The sequence below is a fragment of the Crocodylus porosus genome, unplaced genomic scaffold, assembly GCF_001723895.1.
Source record: "Crocodylus porosus isolate Cpor-Errol unplaced genomic scaffold, CroPor_comp1, whole genome shotgun sequence".
Lineage (NCBI taxonomy): Eukaryota > Metazoa > Chordata > Crocodylia > Crocodylidae > Crocodylus > Crocodylus porosus.
Genome location: NW_017728920.1, coordinates 6,995,569 through 7,017,477, shown reverse-complemented (window position 1 = coordinate 7,017,477; position 21,909 = coordinate 6,995,569). Strand labels below are relative to the sequence as shown.

The 21,909-nt window shown below is 44.8% G+C and overlaps 1 protein-coding gene across 1 annotated transcript in view; it reads left to right on the top strand.

Moving 5' to 3' along the window:
- Window positions 1-21,909, top strand: part of CDH23 (cadherin related 23) — a 556,494-nt gene that overhangs the window by 278,595 nt on the left and 255,990 nt on the right. Inside the window, exons 10-11 of the mRNA XM_019538542.1 lie at window positions 7,889-8,001; window positions 16,483-16,671. Coding sequence (XP_019394087.1) covers window positions 7,889-8,001; window positions 16,483-16,671 — 302 coding nt within the window. The remainder of the gene's footprint in view (window positions 1-7,888; window positions 8,002-16,482; window positions 16,672-21,909) is intronic.

Here is a 21,909-nt window from a genome sequence, read left to right as displayed (position 1 = left end):
ATTTAAGTCTGACACTATCTTCAAGTGTCACTTTGATCCCTGTCCCCTGTCTGTTCTGCTACTCTTCTTTCTTCTCCCTTCCCTGTACTCTTTACCCAATCTGCTGCTCTGCTTTCGGCTTCCTGCATTATCTGACAAACTGCTGCCTGCTGCCTCCTCAATCTGCTGTGTGCCACACACAGAGCCTGCCTGTGACACTTGTACTTGTGCCACACAGACTAGGGACATTACACATAAACATTAAGTGATCAGAAACTGGTTTAAGCCTGTAATAGAACAGATATTCATTGCACATAAACCAGTTTGAGAACCAACTGAAACTGGTTTGAGATAAACCTGGTTGAATGTAGTATCACGCTTAACTGATTTGGCTCAAACTGGTTTATGCAATGTTTGTCTCAGCCCCCTTGCTGGTTTAAGGTAAACCAGACTCCTCCAGCATCCTGGCATGCTCTCTGGGCTCTGCTCCACAGCAGGGCTGGCCCCTCCCCTCCGCTCCCTGGCTGGAGCTCCAGAGACTGTGGGCTGCTTCCCCTTTCCACTCACCACTACCTGCTAAGCAGAAATTTCCCCCTCCCCTCTGCAAAGCAGAGAGGTGTCTGTGTATTAGCTAGCAGACCACATGCTGGCTATGGTCTGTACTGAATCAACAGGTAGAATCAACAAGTAGCTGGTAATGTCCCTCTGTTGTTTTCTTAATTGGGTGATAAACACTATTATCAATTCCCTGCTGAGCTCATTAGAGCTCCTGTGAAGCCTAGCCATTCCCCCTTCAGCTTTATGCTATGGAAGGAAGGGAGGGCTGCTCTGGCCCCCACCCACCAGCTTCTAGCCTGAGCCACTGCAAGCATGTGCCTGCATTTCTGGGATATCTGTCCAGTTACAAAACTGATTTAGCCTAGCCAGGTTAGACTAACCTGCAAATGTTGAATCAATTTAGGTTCAGGCTTTTTGAATGTCTGTCCCTAGCCACGTTAGCCAACCTGGCATAGCAGAAGCTGGGGAGTGACGGTAAGGGTCCCTCTCCAAACTAAGATGAAGTGGGGAGTAGCTAGCCAACCGTTATGCTTTTTTCTTTTAGAAATGTTTCAGTTTTGGAGAAGACATTAGGACATCTAGGTGAAAATGTTAATAGCAGATCTCATTTGTCATGGTCTCAGTGCTCAGAGCAGGGATACAGCAGAAGAAAGCTGGAACTGCCTGCTGGTATTTAAATGGTACTGGAATTGATGGTCTCAAGTGACCATGTATGTTAAGGTGAACATTCAGTGGAGGGCTGTGGGCAGAAGCTTTGAATAGTAAAGCTTCCCTTGAAGGGAAGTCCACTTTGAACATTTTGTCTGCTTTGAAATATTTGTATGAACATTCACTATCAAGTGAAGAGTCAATATCAGGCAATGATATGCTTTGTCCGGGTCATAAAAAGTTGGTGTAGTGCACTCTCAGATAACAATAACATATAGTGGAATATCTGCTCCATGCTGTATCATCCAAAGCACAGGATTATCTGAGTATATCTACTCCATTTAAAATCCACTAGAAAGGAGTCTTCATATCCATTATGTTCTCTCTCATGCCTGGGAATTACAGTACTTCAAAAATAGTCAGCAGAGGAACAGTTATTCAGCACACTAGTTAGATAAGAGCAGAACAGCTGTGGGCAGAATGGAAACAGAAACACTAGCAGCATCACCAGTGTCAGAAGGGCATGGCAGTACAGATGACATGTTGTAGGTTGGGTACCACTGGCTGCAAGGAAGGGTCAAAGGAAAAAAGTGTCTTAGGACAGGCAGCAATGACAGTAGTAGTGTTTAAGTTCAGTGAGGCACAGCCATATCAAGAGGTTGACTGCAGGAGAGGGAGCCATAGGGGGCCTCAGTCAGGCATGATTAGATTGACACAGTGGCATAAAGCAATGCTGAGAACATTGGAACAGACCTGCAATAGTGCCTGAATGCATCAGTATATGGATGAGTCACCCAGCAATACCGTTATGTAATATGCAGAGAAACCCTGCAATCCCCCTAGGGTTTTATTGGATAGGTACTTTCTGCAGAAGTCAGAAGGAGTAAGAGGCATTCTCACATGACTGTCTAAGAAACTAGTGAACTGAGGGCAGACAGCAACATGCCAAACTGCTGTCCATGCTCCTCAGAGCTCTGTGTTGTGTGGTGCAGCTACATCCTTGGACCCCTCTCACTCAGACAGGGGCATCTGAGGCCTGTTGGTTGGGAATGGTTTCTTTTGCTTTCTACGTGCAGAGGGAAAGGAGGAGAGAGAGGAGTGAGTGAAATTGCTGTTAGAGCAGTGGAGCAGACAAACCAATTGAAACCATCAGCCTGTGTTGTAGTACGCACAGTCAGCCACATACTAAACTGCACTTAACCCAGACTGAGATGTCTTACTGGGTCAAAAAACTGACAGAGATAGAGAGAGAACAAGGGGTGAAGAAGAGATTTTATAGAGATAGAGAGAGAAAGGGGTGGGAAGAATGGGAGATTGAGTGGTAGCAAGGTGGGGGGGTGAAAGGCAAGGATGGCTATTAATTTTTTTTTCCATGAGAAGAGTGAAAAAACTGAAAATGAGAGGCTAAAGAGAGAGATTTTCCAAAAAAGGCAACACAAGGAATTTGCATTGTTTTGTGGTCTGGCATATTTTACTGAGGATCATTGATCAGGGGAGTAATGAACTGGTGGCTGAAGAGTCATTGTAGAGAAAGTTTTCTAAAAGACTTTCAATGGCAAATTTACAACTGCCCCTTTCTGCTCCACAGTTGAGGTTTAGAGCCAAGCAAGTCTGTGCTCCCCAAAACGCTCCTCAGAAGGCATTGAATATTATGTAGTCACATTGGACAATATTTGAGAGAATGAGCTAAAGGAAAGCTTCTTGTGTACAGATAAGGGGGCATGCTTGGATCCCTAATTTATTCCTTTTTTTCCTCAAAGGATCACCTTATGTTTGCTCAATCTCTGGTTGAATAAGAAATAAACAGAGATTCTTAGAAGTAGGTCCAAGGGGCTCTGTTACACCCTTTGTGCTCTGGCCAAATTCAGACTAAGAACAGTTGCCCCAAACCATTTTCCACTGGAACTGAAGGTGGAGTTGACCATAGTTGCCAGCTTGCAAATCCTTGATGGTAGAGGAATATTTTGTGATTAAAATACATTAAAAGATCTTTTTTATTTTAGGAGACTGTATAAGACTGCTCCGATATATACTTCACCAGAACAATACAAAACCAAGGAAATGTCTGACATTTTAGAGCAATTAAAACCTTTGTAGTCAAATATGGCATACTTTTACACAGTGTCCTTCAAATATAGTATGACAAAATGCCTCAGAGTCAGCCATAAACTAAAGGAAAAAAATGTTGGAAGTTAAAATTAAGGGAGAGGAATTGACTGTACATCTGAGAGGAGGCCAAGGATTTTCATGGATTGGCAGTATAAGTAAAAAAGTGAACTTTCCCTACTGTACCAATGGGAGGAGAAAAGCCCAGAATGGAGAGGCAGAGTGAGTGGAGGGCATCAGTGTCGATCCAACTGGGGAGGAAGGGTGGGTTTACAGCCAGGAAGACATGTGTAAGCCACGAGAGTCACTTTGTGTTCGATTTGAAAATTATTAAGAAATCACTGAAGATGAGGAAAGCAATGACATGGAAATGGACAGGATAACTTAGTAGTCTATAGTAGGTCTTTTGTTGTTGTAATTATAAAGATTGTGTGACCCTGGTAAGAGAAGAGAAATACGAAGAGGTTTAACGTTCCCTAATCCTTGATCTAGGAACAAGTTTAAAATAATTTCAATAGCGCCAGAGAATAAATGATTCAAGGCAGAAGCAGACAATTATTTCAACTGGAGAGCCACTTAATGTGTTTTCGTGAGCTGTCGAGGGCTGCAGGGGTAGCCCTGCTCCTTGACAGGTGCTCTTCCCCCTGGTCTCTATCTTGGGACTGGAAGTCTCACCCATAACCCCTGACTTTTGTCAATGGAAGTCCCTCCCCTTGGCCCCTGGAAATGCTCCTTTTGGGAGGGGAGGATTGCTATCTTTGAATCAGAAAAAAACTACATCATATACTAAAAGTTAAACACCTACTATAACATTTTAATTTTATTTAAAAAAATGTTTTTGTCATGATTTTTGTTTGCATAATGTATATAGAGATGAAGCCATAATAATGTGTGTGGTGTGGTTTGTGAGGGGGTGTGGCTGTGTGTGGGGGGGACAATAGGGTATGTTAGGGGGATGTATATGGGGCGTTGTAGGGGAAGGGTGTGGGTTTGTGGGGTGTGAAGGAGAGCGGGAAGGTATGGGGACCCCCCCCATGGCACACAGCTCCACAGGCGGCAGCAGCAGCAGGCGAGGGTACTCGGGGTGCTCATGCCCGGCACAGACTCTGCAGCCGGTGCTGTGCGGCTCAGCTGGCACTGCACATGGGGGCGAGGAGTGCAGCCTGGCTGGCCTGCCTCTATCGTGTGGGGCTCCCTGTGTCACATGTGCAGCTCCCACAGTTGCACACCACCAGGGAAAGTCCTGCGCAATGGAGCTGGGTGTTTTCACCGCTCCCTCCCATGCAGGTCCTAGGACTCTACTGGAAGTGGAGGGGAGCCCCAGCCCCTGCTTCCTCGTGGAGTCCCAGGACCTGCATGGCATGGGGTGGGGAAGGCAGCTGGCTCCATCACACAGGGCTTCCCATGGTGGCACATGGGTGGGAGCTGCATGTATACCATGTGGAGCCCTGCATGATAGAGACTGGCCAGCTGGGCTCTGCTTCTCACCCCCATTTACAGCTCTGGCCAGAGCTGGGCATGAGCACCCCAAGCGCCCCCACCTGATGCTGCTGTCAGTGGCAGGGAGTGTGTGAAGGGTCCCTATACCCCCCATCCTTTCTCACGCCCACACCCTGCCCCCCTGAGCTCCACAGTCTCACCTCCCCTAGGTATGGGCTCTAAGCTGCTGTCAGCCCCAGCCACATACTCTGTGCTCCTGCCCAGCTGCATCTTCCTTCCCCTCCCCCGCCACCTCCCCCCCTGCCCTACCGCTTCTCTACCTGGTGCCTGGAGCGAGTGGGACACCAGGGAAGCTGAGCAGGTCTCCTGGCAGCTGCAGCAGTGGCAAAAGCAGCCCAGCCTGGAAGCTGCATCCTGGCTGGGGTAGGCCCTTCCATGAACGGGGTAGGAGCAAGGCACAATTGGGTATGTTGGGCGGAGGAAAGGGGGTGTTGTACATGTGGGTGCCTCACTCCCACCCCCGTGGGCGGAAGGGCTGGCTGGGGTAAAATTAGCTGGCAGGGGTTTAGCTGGATTCAGGCCGTGTGCCATATTTTGCTCACCCCTGATTTAAGGCTTGAAAAGCAAATTTGGAAATATTCTGTACTGAGTACTGGATTGTTTTTTGTTTGTTTTCTGATCCTGAGCTTTTTTCCCCTCCATATCTTTCTTGCCTATAATTATGAGATTTCTAGTCTTGATAATATACTTACGACTTGAATTAAGAAAGGTCAGAAAGGTCAGATATTAATAAGGGTCAAAGACATGGGACAAGCATGGTTCTATTTCTTTTTGCCTCCCTGGAAGAAAATTTAATCAACTGCACAGTATCTAGGAGCAGATTGAGCCAAAACAGAAAAGTAGATGTGAGAAGGAAGGACCTGGAAATAGATTCAAGAAAGAGAAACTGTAGCAGGTTGGTGTCCACCCTCAAAGAGATAATGCCCTAAATGGAAACAATTGGAATCTTTTAAGATTTGCCACTGAACACCAGCTAATATTTTTGAGTAGATCCTTAGCAGTTCATTGAGCTGGGTAGCAGTCAATGGGCCATTTCAGATGGAGATGAGAAAAAAAACCAAGGACAGAATCATGAGGCATTTTGTAAGGGGAGGTCTGAGGGAAAGAGGTAAAGACTCTATTATAAAGGAGAAATGTTTGATTAGAGAGTTAGGACTGAGTCCAGCAGGGGAAGAAGACATTGCTGGCCTTCTGCTCATGAAAGCCAAAATGATTGAGAGGGCTGTGATAACTACAGAGACCAAGTCAAATGAGAAGAGAGCTGTAACTAGAGGAAAGAAATGGGTCATTAACCACCTAGAGAAAGGGAGTATTAGTACGATGAAGGGGTATTGAAAGCCAGGCTGAAAGTAGTATCAAGGTGAGCAGGCAGGGTGGATGGAGGAGATACAGGGTCGGGAGTGAAGGAAAAGATACTTTTGTCATGGGAAGTTATCTTGTAAAGCATTTCTAAAATATAACAAATATTATTTTTAATATATGTAGGTAGTGAGAGCTTGAGGACTCTTTCTTTTCAGTGGATAGAATGTAATATTCCTTTTCCACTTCCTGTGTCTCGGTAATTTGGAATCAGGAATTCCTTCATGCTTTGAAGTATAGGTAAATGCAGTTTGTGTTTGCGTGTAACCCCCCTGATCATTAATTCAACAGCCTACTCCTTGGGTATCACATAAGGCAAGCATCAGATATCCAAGGTTCCAACTAACAACTGTTTTCTTTATCTCAGTTGATAAAGATATACCAGGTGAGACAATAGTAAGGGTAGCCCCAGTCCCATGAGGTATTGCTTACTAACATCTGCTGGCAGTTGGACTGCAAGACTCAGCAGTATCATTGTAACCCTGTCACAATATCAATTTCCAAAGGGGGAGAAAATGGAGTGGGGTTGCCATGAAAGGAGGTAGTGTTTCTCTGGATGGAGCACAAAAGAACGAAGCATTGAAGATGGCATTTGATATAGTTGTTTGCAACTGAAACCTTCAGGGCTGCTAAATTTAGAAGCTGGATGCTCTCATAGAAATTTATCCCAAACCTTGGGATCTTGGATTCTTGCAAAATCCATGGGCATAAATGGCACAAGAGGACAAACCAGCCGTGTCCTGGGGAAGTGGAAAAGGTGCAGCTTGCCATCCAAGGGACATGGTGGCAATGGTAGGGTTCAATCTAAGGGACAGGTGACAACAGGAGAGTGTGTAGCAAATCACTGTAAATGTGATTTGCTATCCTAAACCAAACCCTGTAATCCTGTGAGTGGATTTTACCTTGAGTTTGGACTGCCCATTATCACTGTCTTATAAACACATAGAGCTAGACTGTGGAGATATTACAGCAGAAGCTCAGAGCGATGGGTGGCAGTGTGTCGCAGCCCCAGGAGCAAGGGACACTTCAGCCCCCACTTTGAGAGAGAGAAACTATACCAACCTAGTGTGTGGTTCAGCTCACTTCCCACCCTGCACCAGCTATGCTCTGATGGTTGGTGTGTTAGGAATAGGGCCTTTGCCCTTGGTTGTGCTGCCTCCACTCCCCTACCCCCAGTCCTGTTCACTGCTCCTTCCTCATTCATCTCCATAAGGTGGGAGCAGGTCTCTGGTTACAGCTGCCGTCCCACCTGCACACACTTTGATGGTTGTTACAAAATGAACCTCAGAAGTTTCTCTGCATGCTCTGAGATCCCAAGTGAGTAACAGAGTAGATGTGTAAACAAAGACAATGAATGTATTTACATTTTAACAGAAACTCTTTGAAATTCCTACTCTGCCTGAAGCATTTGTGATACTATCAGAGCTTGCAAAAGAAGCACAACTCAGGCCCAGTATTGAGCAGGTGAGTGAAGGAAGAAATGATTTACAGCGATTTAATTTTAAAATGAATTTTAAAAATTGAGGTTTGCACACACTGGTGTTGTATGTTACCAGCCTAAAAGCAGGCTACAGTTCTGAATTCTGAAATCTTTTTTCTGCATCTGATCCGTTTGTGCATGGAGAGTAGGGAAAAAAGCCTTGCCTCTTTGGACTTGTCTCTGTGTCAGATCTATAGTTTGTTGGGTTGTTAGCCATTCAAGCTGCTTCTGCTTTACCCTGTTTCTTTTCATCATCAGGTAATACCAACAGCATCTTTGCATTGGACTATATCAGTGGAGCTTTAACCTTGAATGGGCTGCTTGACCGTGAAAACCCTCTCTACAGTAATGGATTCATTCTCACAGTCAAGGTGAGAAACAAAGAGCAATGTCCCTTTGCAGGAAAAATCAGTATAGTAGAAGTAAAAAGATGGGAACTCCAGACAGAAGCATATCAGGGACTGTTTCATCTCAAAACTGCTTAGTAATGAATTATTTCAAGTGAAGGAGCAGATGGGGCCTGCTTTCTACCTGTGCAGCTTTAGGGTTGGATGCTTGCTGTTCTCAGCTTGAGATCACAGTCCCATGTGCAACTCCAGGGCTAAACTCTTCCAGTTCCCAAGTGGTGGTGTGATTGTAGAACTGGCCTATCTCTCATTTTCTGTGGTTCAGTGTGGTTAGCATAGCATAGTTCAGTAGTTCCTCCATAGCTCTTTGAGCTAATGCTTCAGGTTCTTTCATCCTCTTCAATGTATAGACTAATATATTTTATTAGACCAACCGAGTAGTTGGAAAAAGAGTTCTTAGCAAGCTTTTAGGAAGAATCACCTTTGTTCAGGCATAGGGAGTCTCTGCTGTTCTGAGACTTCAGGTAATAAGAGAAGTTGAACCTTGCCTGCCTATGTCCTTAGACCAAAACAGGTACAACCAAAAACCCAGCAGCATGTATAGACTGGTGCTTTTTGGGGTAAGGGGAGGCTGTGCATGTTTTAGTTCCTCTCCATGCCCAACCCATAGCAAATACAAGTTACCATATTACAGACCCTAGCTACAGAGCCTTGACCCTTTAGCTCAAGCTGTAGCAGTTTATGCATTTAGCTCTTGAAGTACTGTTACCAGATTTGCCTGTCACTTTGGGGAGTGCTCATTTATTAGGGGTACATTTTTGGGGGTCTCTGTAATTCTGTCATTATGCTGATTGTGTTACTTGTGTTTCTGTATGGAGCTGTATCTCTCCCTTCTGCAAGTCTTCACACCCAGTGGAGCTATCTTGCAGGACTCAGTTTCAATGAGGCTGGGTTCCTGCAGCCACCAAGTCAGTCAAACACATGTACGCACATACACACACAGATCGACAGGATACACGCAAGCCAGGCTGGGTTTTTTAGCATTGACAGGCTGACACGCTCATATACCTTGAACTCAGTTCCATCAGGGCAACAATAAAATGCAGTCAGACACAAGCACACAGGTTAACAGAGCCTGTCTGCATCAAGCTGGACTATTCAGCATTTATAGGTTGACACACTCATGTGCCTTGAACTCAGTTCATTAGGACAATAATAAATGCAGTTAGATGCACATACACAAATGCTAACAGAGTACTTCTGAGCAGGCTGGGTCCGATCAGCACTTTCAGCTGAAACCCTCACGCACCTAAAAATTCAGCACGTCTCAGTCTCTTGTCACAGTGGTCTTAGTAGTAACCCCCATGATGAGCAGACCACACTGTGGTTTTGGGCATTACAGGGATCTTTGGCTTAGGTAAAAGAAGTGTTGCTGCAGAGCAAATGGGGAGGTCAGCTTGACCATAAAAGTTCTTTATTGCCAGGTCTATGAACTTACGATGATACCAGTAGTAATAGCCATACAAGAGAGAGACAAATAAACAGTTATAGTATTACATAGTTTCAGTTATGTTTTTGGGGAAGTCTAGCTTGAGTTTGATTAGCAAAAGTCAGGTTTAGAAAGCTGTACCTGGAGTAAAAGAGTAAAAGTCAGGTTCCTGGAGTCAGAGAGAGAGAGAGAGTTGGGATCTCACCACTCAGTGAAGCTTGAACCAGTCAAGGTTCCCGGGTGTTTGTTGGAGCTTGCAAAGAGACAGAGTTCTGAGCATGATCAATGGAGGGATTCCAGGCAGAAAAGGAGTGGAACTGGTGCAGCTTTGGATCCAAGCACCAGGACAGAAACTTGAGCTTGGGTAGGGGTTTTTGTACAGAACTAGCAATGGCTCAAGGGAGAACACTAGGTTTGGAGCAAGGATTCCCCATCATGCAGTATTCCCTTGCTTCTCTGATCCCAGAATTCAGTGCAGTCCTTGCCTTGGAATCTCTGTCGTCCATCCTGAATGCTAATGAAGGTGCATGCCTGTCCCATCTCCCATTTAAATGAGTTGTCATCCGGTTCCATCTCAGATGCAGATGAGACTAGGGGAGTTGCTTCACTCTTGTCACCCTTGTCTGGAGGGCTTTAAGTGCGTCTCCTATGGCATCTCCCTTATCTTTTGTAAGTCCTTCCTCTAATCAGTTCTTGTTCAGGCAGAGGTGGGGAGGGGGAGAGTTATTTGTGAGTCAGACAGGCTGTGTCCTGTGCCAGGGTTCCCCAAGAACATGGAGCTGAGAGGCAACAGTACCTGGTTCAATCCCCTGTGTGTCAGCGAAGAGGTGACCATCATCCATACATGCCACAGCACCTTTGAGAACCAGATGAGTGATGTACTACCGATCAGCGAGGAACTCACTAGAGCAGCGGTTCTCAAACGTTTTTTTTGCAGACCATTCGAAAATTGCTGAGAGTCTCGGCAGACCACTTGATCTTTGTCAGCAAAAAAAATAAATTAAGTGCAGGGCCAAGTACAGATATTCTCAATTTGTTCTGTAACCTTTCTGCAGACCACCTGAATGAAGCTTATGGACTAGTGGTGGTCCGTGGACCACAGCTTGAGAACCTCTGCCCTAGAGACTAGGAGAAATGTGCTGATGGAGCAGACTGGGGTTGTAAGAATGCTTTAGAATCAGAGGCAGACAACAAGCAACACTGCCACTGCAAAAAAAACAACCCAACCCTCCCCTGAAGGTTTTTGAGTCACCTGCATGGGCATCTTGCTGTATGACACACCTGCATCATACAGCAAGAGGAGGAAAAAAGAAAGGGTGGAAGTAGCCTCAGCAAGAAAATGCATTGAAGCATTTTGTTCCAGCATCCTAAGGCCCCACCTAATAACTGCTCCCCCATCTCTGATCACAGTTCTTTAATTAAAATCAATACAGAGCTGACCAGCTGGTTGGGAACGCATTTAGAAGTATAGATTCCACTGGGCCAGGGGAAAAAAAACAGTATCTATTCATGGGGTCATTGCCTGGGGGTGACAGCCAGCATTGGAGGAGTACAGATAATCCCCTTGCTATGGAAGGGGCAGCACTTCTTCAGGGAGGGAAAATGACATGAAATTACTCCACTTGACCTCAGGCAAGGGTCTTTCTGTGGAACTCTGCACAGTCAATATGCTATTATTATCAATCCTTGGAATTCAGCTCCTTTCCCTTGATCCTTCTTCTTCTTTTCTAAACTGTAAAAAACAAATAGAGAATTTATATGAATAAAGAGTATATTCTAATGGAACCAAAAGGCCAGTTCCTGCAAGTATTTAATGTTCCCATCCCAAACCCACATCCAATGGCCCACATTATGGATTCAAAGCGCTTTTCTGAGGTCCCACCCAGTAGCACTGCTATATTTCTGCTCCACATGGCCTGCTGTCCCAAGCCAGTGGGAAAATGGCAACGAATAGCATGAGTATTGCTAGTTTGTTTTTCTGCCTGCCATGACAAAATTGTTCTTAACTCAAGTGGAGGAATTCCGGTTAAAATTTGCTTCACCTGTTCTCCAACATAAAAATTCATTCTCCACCACCTGCCCACCCTCCTTCCTTCCACCATAATGATCCCTTAAGTGGAACAGATGTTTAGTGGAAGTCCTGACACAGAGCATTAGTGCATGAGTCCTTCATATCTGAAAATATGCAGTCAAACCTAGTTTAAGCTACAAGTAAGATTCATAGATTCATAGATACTAGGGTTGGAAGGGATGTCAACAGATCATCGAGTCTGACCCCCTGCCTAGTCAGGAAGGAGTGCTGGGGTCAGATGATCCCAGCCAAATGTGTATCCAGCCTTCTCTTAAAGACCCCCAAGGTAGGGGAGAGCACCACCTCCCTTGGAAGCCCATTCCAAACTCTGGCTGCCATTACCCTGAAGAAGTTTTTCCTGATGTCTAGCCTAAATCTGCTCTCTGTCAGTTTGTGACCATTGTTCCTTGTTACTTCAAGAGGCGCCCCGGTGAACAGAGCACCTCCAATCCCTTGCTGTGTCCCCCTAATGAGTTTGTAGGCGGTCACAAGATCACCTCTCAGCTTTCCCTCGCGGAGGCGGAAGAGGTTCAGGTCCCTCAGTCTCTCCTCATAGGGCTTGTCCTGTAAGCCCCTAACCATACGAGTGGCCCTCCTCTGGACCCTCTCGAGTGTATCAACATCCTTCTTGAAGTACGGCACCCAAAACTGGACGCAGTACTCCAAGTGTGGTCTGACCAATGCTGCAGAGAAGGGAAGTATCACCTCCTTGGATCTGCTATGACACTGGCCAATTCCTTCAGTACCCTCAGATGCAGCTCATCTGGGCCTGCTGACTTGAACACATCCAGTCCATCCACGTGACTCTGCACCAAGTCAGCATTGACAATTGGTGGGCTGGTGTGCCTCTGATGCCCATCTAAGAACCCATTAGGAGACTTATCTTGACCCCTGTTCAGGGACACAGAGGCAAAAAACTCATTGAATAGCTCAGCCTTAAAAATACTTTTTGTTGTCTTTAATTTGTGTTGCCAGCCTCAGCGCTATAGTTGCTTGGATTTTCTAACTGCCTCCCTGTAAGTGTGGGCCAAGTAGGTATACTCCTCCTTGGTAGCGTCCTCCAGCTTCCACCACCTATATGCCTTCTTTTTTTGCCCTCAGCCTCCCCTGGATTTCTCTGTTTAGCCAAGGAAGTTTTTTGGCTCCTTTCCCCCTTTTCCCTCGTATTGGGATAGTCTCCCTCTGTGCCCAAAGGATTGCTTCCTTTAGGAACTACCACCCTTCCTGGATTCCCATCTCTTCTCCTGCACTGCATTATTGACTACACTCCTAAATGCACTGAAGTTAGCCTTCCTAAATGTCGCGCTCCAGCTGGACTCTGCCAGCTTTACCCAGCAACAGATGCTGTCAAGCACTCTCCTCACAATCTGGAAAGCCCTTGTTTTGCTTGCTGCATGGCCCTAGCCATGTGCTCGGGAAACCCCGTCCCCTGTGGAAAAACCCACGAACATTTTAGCGCGAAAATGTGACCAATCGAGGGGGTTGAAATTGTGCTTGTCATCTGGCCTATAAAAACTAGGGTTGAGTTTCCGCCCAAGCAGAAGCTAGAGCAGTCACCGCTCAGTGGGTAGGCCTGGCCAGCTTCCCGCGGCTTCTCCTGCCTCCGGAACCATAGGCAATCGTTTGTGCACTCGATCGTATCCGTTCGTTCATTGTCGTTTTCGATCTCGGATCCATCGTTTTGTTTTTCGTTCGTTCGTCCCTCACCCGAACCAGGACAGATCCAAGTATAACCACCTGCGCAGCCACATCCACACCGGTGGTGCGTAAGCAAAAGATCACATAAAATGTTCTGGAACTGTTACGAGTCTACCTCTCCCTTTCACAAACCAGCATCAGGATAGAACCCACTGGGGCAACAGTCACAACCTGACTCGCGCCCCGCACCCTAAAGTCAAGCACTTCCATCCTACTAGTTATTTTATCCACACTGTGCCATATGGTGAATGTGATTGATTGGTGGTCACTGTCCCCAAGGTGACCACGAATCTGCAACTCCCCTACCAGGTCCTCCCCTATCACGAACACCAAGTCCAGTAAGGCATTCTCCCTAGTGGGACTGTATACCTCCTGCATTAGGTAAAGGTTCTGCACACAGGTTAAGATTTGGCTGCTGCTCCTCCCAGCAGACATCAGGGTAGTTTAGGTCCCCCATGACAACCATGTCCCTAGACGGTACAGCCTCTGAGAGCTGCCTCAGGAATTCCAAGTCTAGCTTTTCCTCTTGGTGTGGAAGTCTGTAGCAGACCCCCACCACCAAGTCCCTTTCCCTATGACTACCATGTATCCTAACCCACAATGCCTCAACTTTCTTCTCCTCTGATCCCATTTTGATTAGGGGAAATGTATAATGCTCCTTTACATAGAGAGCAACCCTGCCCCCTTTCCTCCCTATTCTGTCCCTTCTGTACAACCCATAGCCCTCAATGTGTACCACCCAGTCATGGGTAGGGTCCCACCAGGTTTCCATTAGTCCCATTAAATCAAAGTTATTATCTGCAAGCGGAAGTGCAAGTTTTTCCTGCTTGTTCACCATGCTCCTAGCATTAGTACAGAGACAGTTGAGCCCTCCGAATGGTGCCTTTCGTGCCCCACCTATTTTGATGCCCAAAGGCCCCCTTGATACTTACCTGGGGTGTACTGCTGCATGTCTTGCAGTTTGTAGGTTAAACAACAAACCTCAACCTCATAGTTTCATAGTTGGTAGGGTTGGAAAGGACCTAAGCGGATCATCTAGTCCAACTCCCTGCCATGGGCAGGAAAGAATGCTGGGGTCAAATGACCCCGGCTAGGTGCTTATTTAGCCTCCTTTTGAAGACCCCCCCAGGGTAGGAGTGAGCACCACTTCCCTTGGAAGTTGTTTCCAGATCCTAGCCACCCTGACTGTGAAGTAGTGCCTCCTGATGTCTAACCTGAACCTACTCTCAATCAACTTATGGCTGTTATTTCTAGTTACTCCTGGTAGTGCTCAGGGGAACAGGGACTCTCCCATTCCAAGCAGGTCCCCCTGCTAAGTTTATAGACAGCCACCAGATCCCCTCTCGGCCTTCTCTTGTGGAGGCTGAACAGGTTCAGGTCCCATAGCCTCTCTTTGTAGAGCCTGCCCTGCTGCCCCTGATCATGCAGGTGGCCCTCCTCTGGACCCTCTCGATGCTGTCAACATTCCTTCTGAAGTGCAGCGCCCAGAACTGGACGCAGTACTCCAGCTGTGGCCTGTCCAGTGTCACATAGAGGGGGAGGATCACCTCCTTGGACCTGCTCGTGATGCATCTGTGGACACATGACAAGGTGTGGTTAGACTTACTGACTGTGTCCTCACACTGGCAGCCCATGTTCATCTTGGAATCAGTAGTGACTCCAAGATCCTTTTTGGCTCTGTGCTGATGAGAAGGGAGTTCCCCAGCCTTCAGGTATGCTGCTGGTTCTTGCTCCCTAGATGCAGTACCTTGTACTTGTCAGTATTGAATCCCATCCTATTCTCATCTGCCCACCCCTGTAACCTGTCCAGATCTAGTTGTAGCCTGTCCCTCTTTTTTATCATGCCACCTCTCCCCACATCTTAGTGTAATCCAGGAATTTGAACAAAGTGCTTTTCATCCCCTCATCCAAGTCACTGATGAAGATGTTGAGCAGCATGGGCCTGAGGACTGAGCCCTGGGGGACCCAACTACCCACATCTCTCCAGATCAAAAATGACCCATCCATCACCCATGGGCACTCTCTGGGTGCAGCCCTCAAGCCAATTGGCAACCCATCTGACTGTGTAGGCATCAATGCCACAGTCGCCTAATTTTTTAATGAGAATGGGCTGAGAGACAGTGTCGAAGGCCTTCCTAAAGTCCAGAAAAATTATGTCCACCATGACACCTGCATCCAAGTATTTTGTGACCTGGTTGTAGAAGGCCACCAGGTTGGTCTGACAGGACCTGCCCCTAATGAACACATGTTGGTTGCCCCTAAGCATAATCTCCCCTGCTGGTCCCTCGCAGATGTGCTCCTGCATAATTTTTTCAAAGAGCTTCTGCAGGACTGAGGTAAGACTAATGGGTCTATAGTTACCTGGGTCCTTCTTCCTCCTTTTTTTTGTCATGTTTGTCTGTCTCATCCAGTTTTTCTCGTGGACATTTGTCTCCATCACAACAGCACCACACTTCATGTGATTACTAGTCTCAGCTCAGAAGAGGCCCAGGAGTGAAACTTAGGTCCCCCAGTTTTCTGTGATAGCTGAAGTTTAAACTGTCCTCCATGTTTTACTAGGCAATTTAGCAGGATATTAAAAATCTTGATTTTAATGCTTAACAGAGGAAAAATGCCTCCTCCATTCATCCTCTGTTGTGAGATTTTGTTGTTACTATGCGGTCTATCAAACATGAGAGAACAGATCTTTAAAGGTGAAAAATATGTAAGGCAAGAGCAGATTTATATGTCAGTACTGAAATGCATCAGATCCATGGGTACTGAACAGTAGGGCCAGTGTGGGCCACAATTCACATGCATTGGCAGAGCTATTGCAGAAGTGCATCCAGGATTAAGGTGTTGTGACAGAACTGCAGAGTGCCTTTTCTTGACAGAGCTAGGGCAAGGGAAGCTCACATCCTAACCATCTCAGGCCTAACACTAGCCCTAGTTAGTTACCCATCCATCAGTTAGTTACCAGTTTGAAAGCCAGATATATACACTGGCATGTGCATGTGCATGTGCAAACACACATCCGCACACACACAGATGCATAGAGACACATACACTTAAGTCGTGATTAAATCATACAGCATCCATGATTTAAAAGAGAAAGAAAAACTCTTTATTTTGCCATTACCAGTATCTCAATTACAGTGTTTGGTCTTAATGCCTGCATATGATTTTTTGTGATGAACACAAATCTTCTACATTTTTCTTTTTCTTGTTCTTTACAATAAAGCATACTCTTAATATTTTTTCTTGTCAGGGTACGGAGTTGAATGATGACCGGACACCATCCAATGCCACAGTGACAACCACCTTTAATATCCTGGTCATTGACATAAATGACAATGCCCCAGAGTTTAACAGCTCTGAGTACAGTGTGAGCATTCCTGAGCTGGCCCAGGTTGGATTTGCCCTCCCCCTTTACATCCAGGTGCAGGATAAAGATGAGGTGAGACATTATAGTACATATTGAAATGTACCTGCTGCACATACACCCTCTGTGCTCCCATGGACAGAGGATTAATAAGTCCTCTGTCTTTCAGCTCTGCTTTTTCTGTATTTTGCACTTCCAAATAATATACGAATGGAAAACAGGGAACAGTCATATGTAATGAGGTACAAGGTTAAACCATGATATCATATAATTAGGGATGCTTCAGTTTTTCTGTTGCCTATCACTCCATACCCTCAGTGTCTAAAATGCAGACACTCTCCTGAATTCTGCTGTCATAAAATGATGATTTTCTGACTAATACTTGTCAACAAACTTAGTTGTGCCTCAAACTGGTTCTCACGTGGTTCTGAGCCCTGTGTGGACAGTCAAATCTCTTCCTCCTTCCAATCGATTTTTATAAACAGAGACAATTCCCCAGAGGGTTTCTGGTGCCATTATGGACCCTCAACAAAGGAAGGATATGGAACTGGGTCATCAGAACTTGTCCAAGGTTCTGTTTTTACATCACTTTACAGTGATATAGTTCTTTTATCTGTGAGAATTTAAATACTTGGGGATTATGAAATTTAGAGAGATGATTCCCATGGTAACTTGTATTTATGCCCCAAGAGTTGATCTGGTTTTTATTGAAAAAATAAACAAAAGGGAGAGAGCCTATTTTGTTTTGTGGTAAGAAACAGCTAAACCCTATGTAGTGTAGAACAACCTTTAGTGACTGTGGGTAAGATAGAGGTATTGTCACTATCAGAAGAAGCACTAAAAAGTGCTCACTAATGTACTGCTGAAGGAGGTGTATGGATAAATATGGTGAGTCGGAAGATATTGCTTAAAGATATACTGAAGAGATATTCAGGCATGATATAGCAGCTCTCCTAGAAGCCACTGCAAGCAGGCAACCTTTAAATACACTTATCAAAGTTTTTGCAGCTCCCATCAAAAAGAAGGTGAAGTAAAAATAAATATGGAGCAAAGAGAGTTCATCGGTAACCAGAGAACTATAACAAATAAATACAGGAAGAAATCAGTGCAGACCCACTGGCTTGTGTTTCATTTACTATAGCTCACTTGCCCATTTAAGCAGTTTCATCTAGGAGAGAGAACAAAGTCTTTAACAGTGATACTCCAGAGGTAATGACAAGGGTCTCTGTACTCTATCTTCCTTCTTATTAAATCTTTACGCTGTAGTGGAGATGACTTCATGTAGTTCTTAGATCGTCTGACAGGTAGAGGATTGGGATACTTACTTGCTTACTACAGACCCACTCTTCAGTGACTGCAGTTACCCCCCAGAAATGTTTGCCTGCAGCGTCACTGGCTTGTTCTCTGCTCCTGTTAATGGAGCTCCTATTTATTATAGCCCTGGACAATTTTATTTAGGAATTCCATTAAGTTTTCCAGCCCTAGGGTTACAATTTTCAATTACTCCTATTATTTGACTTGTGCAATTCATGCTTCCTGTACTGTACTACCCTGCAACCATGCCACATTCTACAGAGCCTGCTTTAAAGAACTGCTGACACCTCATGGTGAACTTTCAAAGATCTCTTAAAAGCAATCCTGCTTCTGTCATATACTATTTACATTTCTCTTACCTTGTTCCTTGCCACAATATGAAGAATGTGGGCAAGAAAAAATATTTTAAAATTATTCTCATCCTGGAACTTAGTTTACGTAAAGTTATAATTATAATATTGGAGGAAACAATATCAGATTCCTTATTTAAATGGAGTTTTTCTCAAAAAAATGGTGACTTTTCACTTGTGAGAAAAAGATAGAGATTTAACATTTGTTTTGGAGAGTTTACCAGTGGTTACCACAGGAACTTATATCTACTGATACTTACTTGGATGTCAGAGCGCTCAAAACTACTTATGACACAGTGTCACAGACAGATTACAACTTCTGTTTGAACATGTGCAGATGAGTTTTTACATAGATAGTAAATGTATTTCTTAAAAAATTGTCTTTGCTAACAAAGAAGAGAAGAGTGACAGGAAGCTAGAGTTGCTTCTAAAAAAAATCTTGTCATGGTTTTTCATCAGCTTTGTCACCAAAAGGCATTACAGCAGTCCTGTGGGTACAGCAATGCTGTGGGTGACAGCAGAGTTAATGCTATGCCATTGTTTGGGGGGGAGAGGAGAGTTGTGAGGGGGTGGGTTGTTTGGGGGAGAGTGGGGGAGGTTTAGCATCATAGCGAAGCAGGGCTGAAAGTGACCTTCAGAGGTCATCTAGTCCAAACCTCTGCCTGAGGCAGGATCAACCTTATCAAAACAATCCCATACAAACCATAATCTAAACTCTATATAGACATATAGACTACTCTCAACCCTGACACAACACAGACATAGCACCTTAAGCTGTCACAGGTAAAGCAGGAGAAACCATGGCAGCTAATGTCCTCCTTCTACAAAATGTCAGTATACACTCAAGAAGTCCGTGGTAGAAGGCCACATCCTGTGATAACGGAGGAAGGCAAACACGCATACAGTCTATACCAATCTGACCATGGGGTGAAATTCCTTCCTGACCCCAAATATGGTGATCGGTCTGATCCTGAGTAGAGGGGCCAGATTCACTAGCCAGGAACCACTGGCTTTTCTCCTAGCAGGAGAATCAGCACACCCCAGTTGAAGTCCCCAGCTTTAGCTGCAACTAACACCTAATGCCTCTGAGGAGGCTTAAAAACACCCTGATGCAGAAAAGCAAGGATGGGAGCAACCTGCAGAGCTCAGAAACATGGGAAATACCCATAGTATAACAGGCATAGCTGTGCCTAGATCTTCCCTGACCAGTGGCTGTCAAACCTCTTCTTGAGTATCTCCAGTGATGGAGAGTCCACAGCTTCCCCAGGCAGTCTATTGCACTGCTTCACTGTCCTGACAGTGAAGAATTTTTTCCAGATACCCAGTCTAGATTTACTTTGCTGCAACTTCAAGCCATTGGTCTGAGTCCTCCTCTCTGCAATGAGATAGAAAAAGTGCTTTCCCTCTTTATGGCAGCCCTTCAGGTATTTGGAGACTGATATCATGTCCCCTCTTAGGCATGTTCAGCCTGTGGAAAAGTTGCTTAACTCCTTCAGCCTTGCTGCCTATGTTTTGCCTTCCAAGCCCTTTATCATCTTTGTTGCCTGCCTTTGTGCTCTCTCAAACTTCTTCATGTCCTTTTTAAAATGTGGAGCCCAGAACTGCTTACAGTACTCCAAATTAGGCCTAGCCAGTGCCAAGTAGAAAGGCACTATCACTTGCTTTATCTTGCACTTAACGCTACTATGGATGCAACCCAAAACCACATTCACTTTTTGCGTGGCTGCTTCACACTACAGACTCATGTTGAATCTGTGATCTACCAAGACTCCCAAGTTCTTTTTTTCCATAGAGCTGCCATCCAGCCAGGTGTCTCCCATTTTATATTTGTGTTTTGGATTATTTCTCTCAAGGTGTAGCACCTTGCATTTGTCCACACTGAACTTCATCCTGTTAGCTGTAGCCCAGCTTTCCAATCTTTCGAGATTCTTCTGAATTATGCTTGTGTCCTCTCATGTCCGTAGCTTCTTCACTGAAAGATATTACAGCAGTACTGGAGGGTGACAGCAGAGTTAAAGCTGTGCCATTTCTTCTTTTTAATATCTCTACTTACAGGACAAACTTCTCTTCAGAACTTCACCCCAGTCTTTCAGTCTCTCAGTCTTTGAGGCTGTTTATTTTAAAGGAAGAATCCATTTTTTCAGGATTGAGCAAAGAAAATATACTGGTTTTGTTACTGTTAATTAATTTTTTAAGCTCCTCTAACCCACTAACCAAACTGGTCACAGTTTTCAAAAGTGTTCAGCATTGGCCAGCTCTTGTATTATTAAAATTAAAGGGACTTTGATGGGAGTGGTTATACCAATGCTGAGCACTTCTGAAAATTACATACATCATTTACAGCACTATTTTGGATGTTGGTTACTCCATATTTGGAACAACAGGGCTAACGTCTTAGGGAAAAGGTTAGCTAAAACTGAGTTACTTTCCAAAACTTTCATGATTTGTTTGTGTAGTAGTCTGTTTTCTTGCAATATGCACCCATGTTGCACACATATGTGGAAACAATTAGAGTAACTAGGAAAATGGAGGCATGAAAGTTTGTGAGGGCAATAATTTAGAAAGTCAGGATATAAACTGTGGGGGGACTGGACTAGTACTACAGTTGGGGTGCAAATCTGTTTTCTAGCATGGACGTAAATATGAAACAGCACTTGTTGGAAATGGCCCAGGCTCTCACCATGGGTGTACATTTAGTAGTGCCCTCTCCTCCTGCCCCTTTCCTTTGTATTTAAGTTCCTTTCTCCAGTTAGTCCTAAAGTGCCACCCTGCTCTGCCTTTTCTAAATGGAAAGATTACACAGGAAAACAAGGCACATTTTAGAGTCTTTCATAGGTAGTTCATTTACTCTGCTAAAAAAAATTGCAAACATCAACAATGTTTAATGAAGAAAATTGTCTTTCCATAACACTGGAGTTTAAGGCAAATGCTAATAAGGGTTATTTTGAAGGTACCAATCAAACTGCTGGGTTCTTATAGCCTTGAGCCTTTTCCCCAGCATGTAACTGTGGGGTAAGGCAGTGTCAGAGCCATACGGAGTAAAATCCTGGCACTGCTGACATCAGTGCTAAATATCCCATCAGGATTTTATCCTGGCTCTTGAACTGTTGTTTTCTGTCACGTCTATACATTGTCCAAGTAATTGCAGAAAATTCTGGTGCAAATCTTTACTTTTCCCTATTTTTATTTACTCTCCTTTATTAGTATGTTTGTCCTCTTTACCTCCTGGCTGCCTAAATTTGACTGATTGTACCCACATTTGGGAGTTTCTGATTTATAGAGAAACACAGGTCCCCTTCTTATTCTGGTAGAGTAAATGACTCCCTACTCATGACTACACCATATGCTTCATCTCCCATAGCCAAGCACAAGGATTGTGGGTTCTAGTGAGAGAATCTGCTCTCCTTGGTCTCCAATCTTGTCATTGGCAGTCAAGGGTAAATAAGAATGGGGTTGTGGTTAGGGAGAAGAGATCTTCAGGCACAGAGGTGAGTAAGGACACATCTGACAAGCTATTTCAGCCTTCATGCAGGAGATGACACAGTTCATTTGTATGAGGGGCAAAGGGAAATAAAAATAAAGTTATTCAACTCTCTGAGGAAGGCAGCTAGATTAAACAGATACATAAATATAGATAGATAGAGACAGA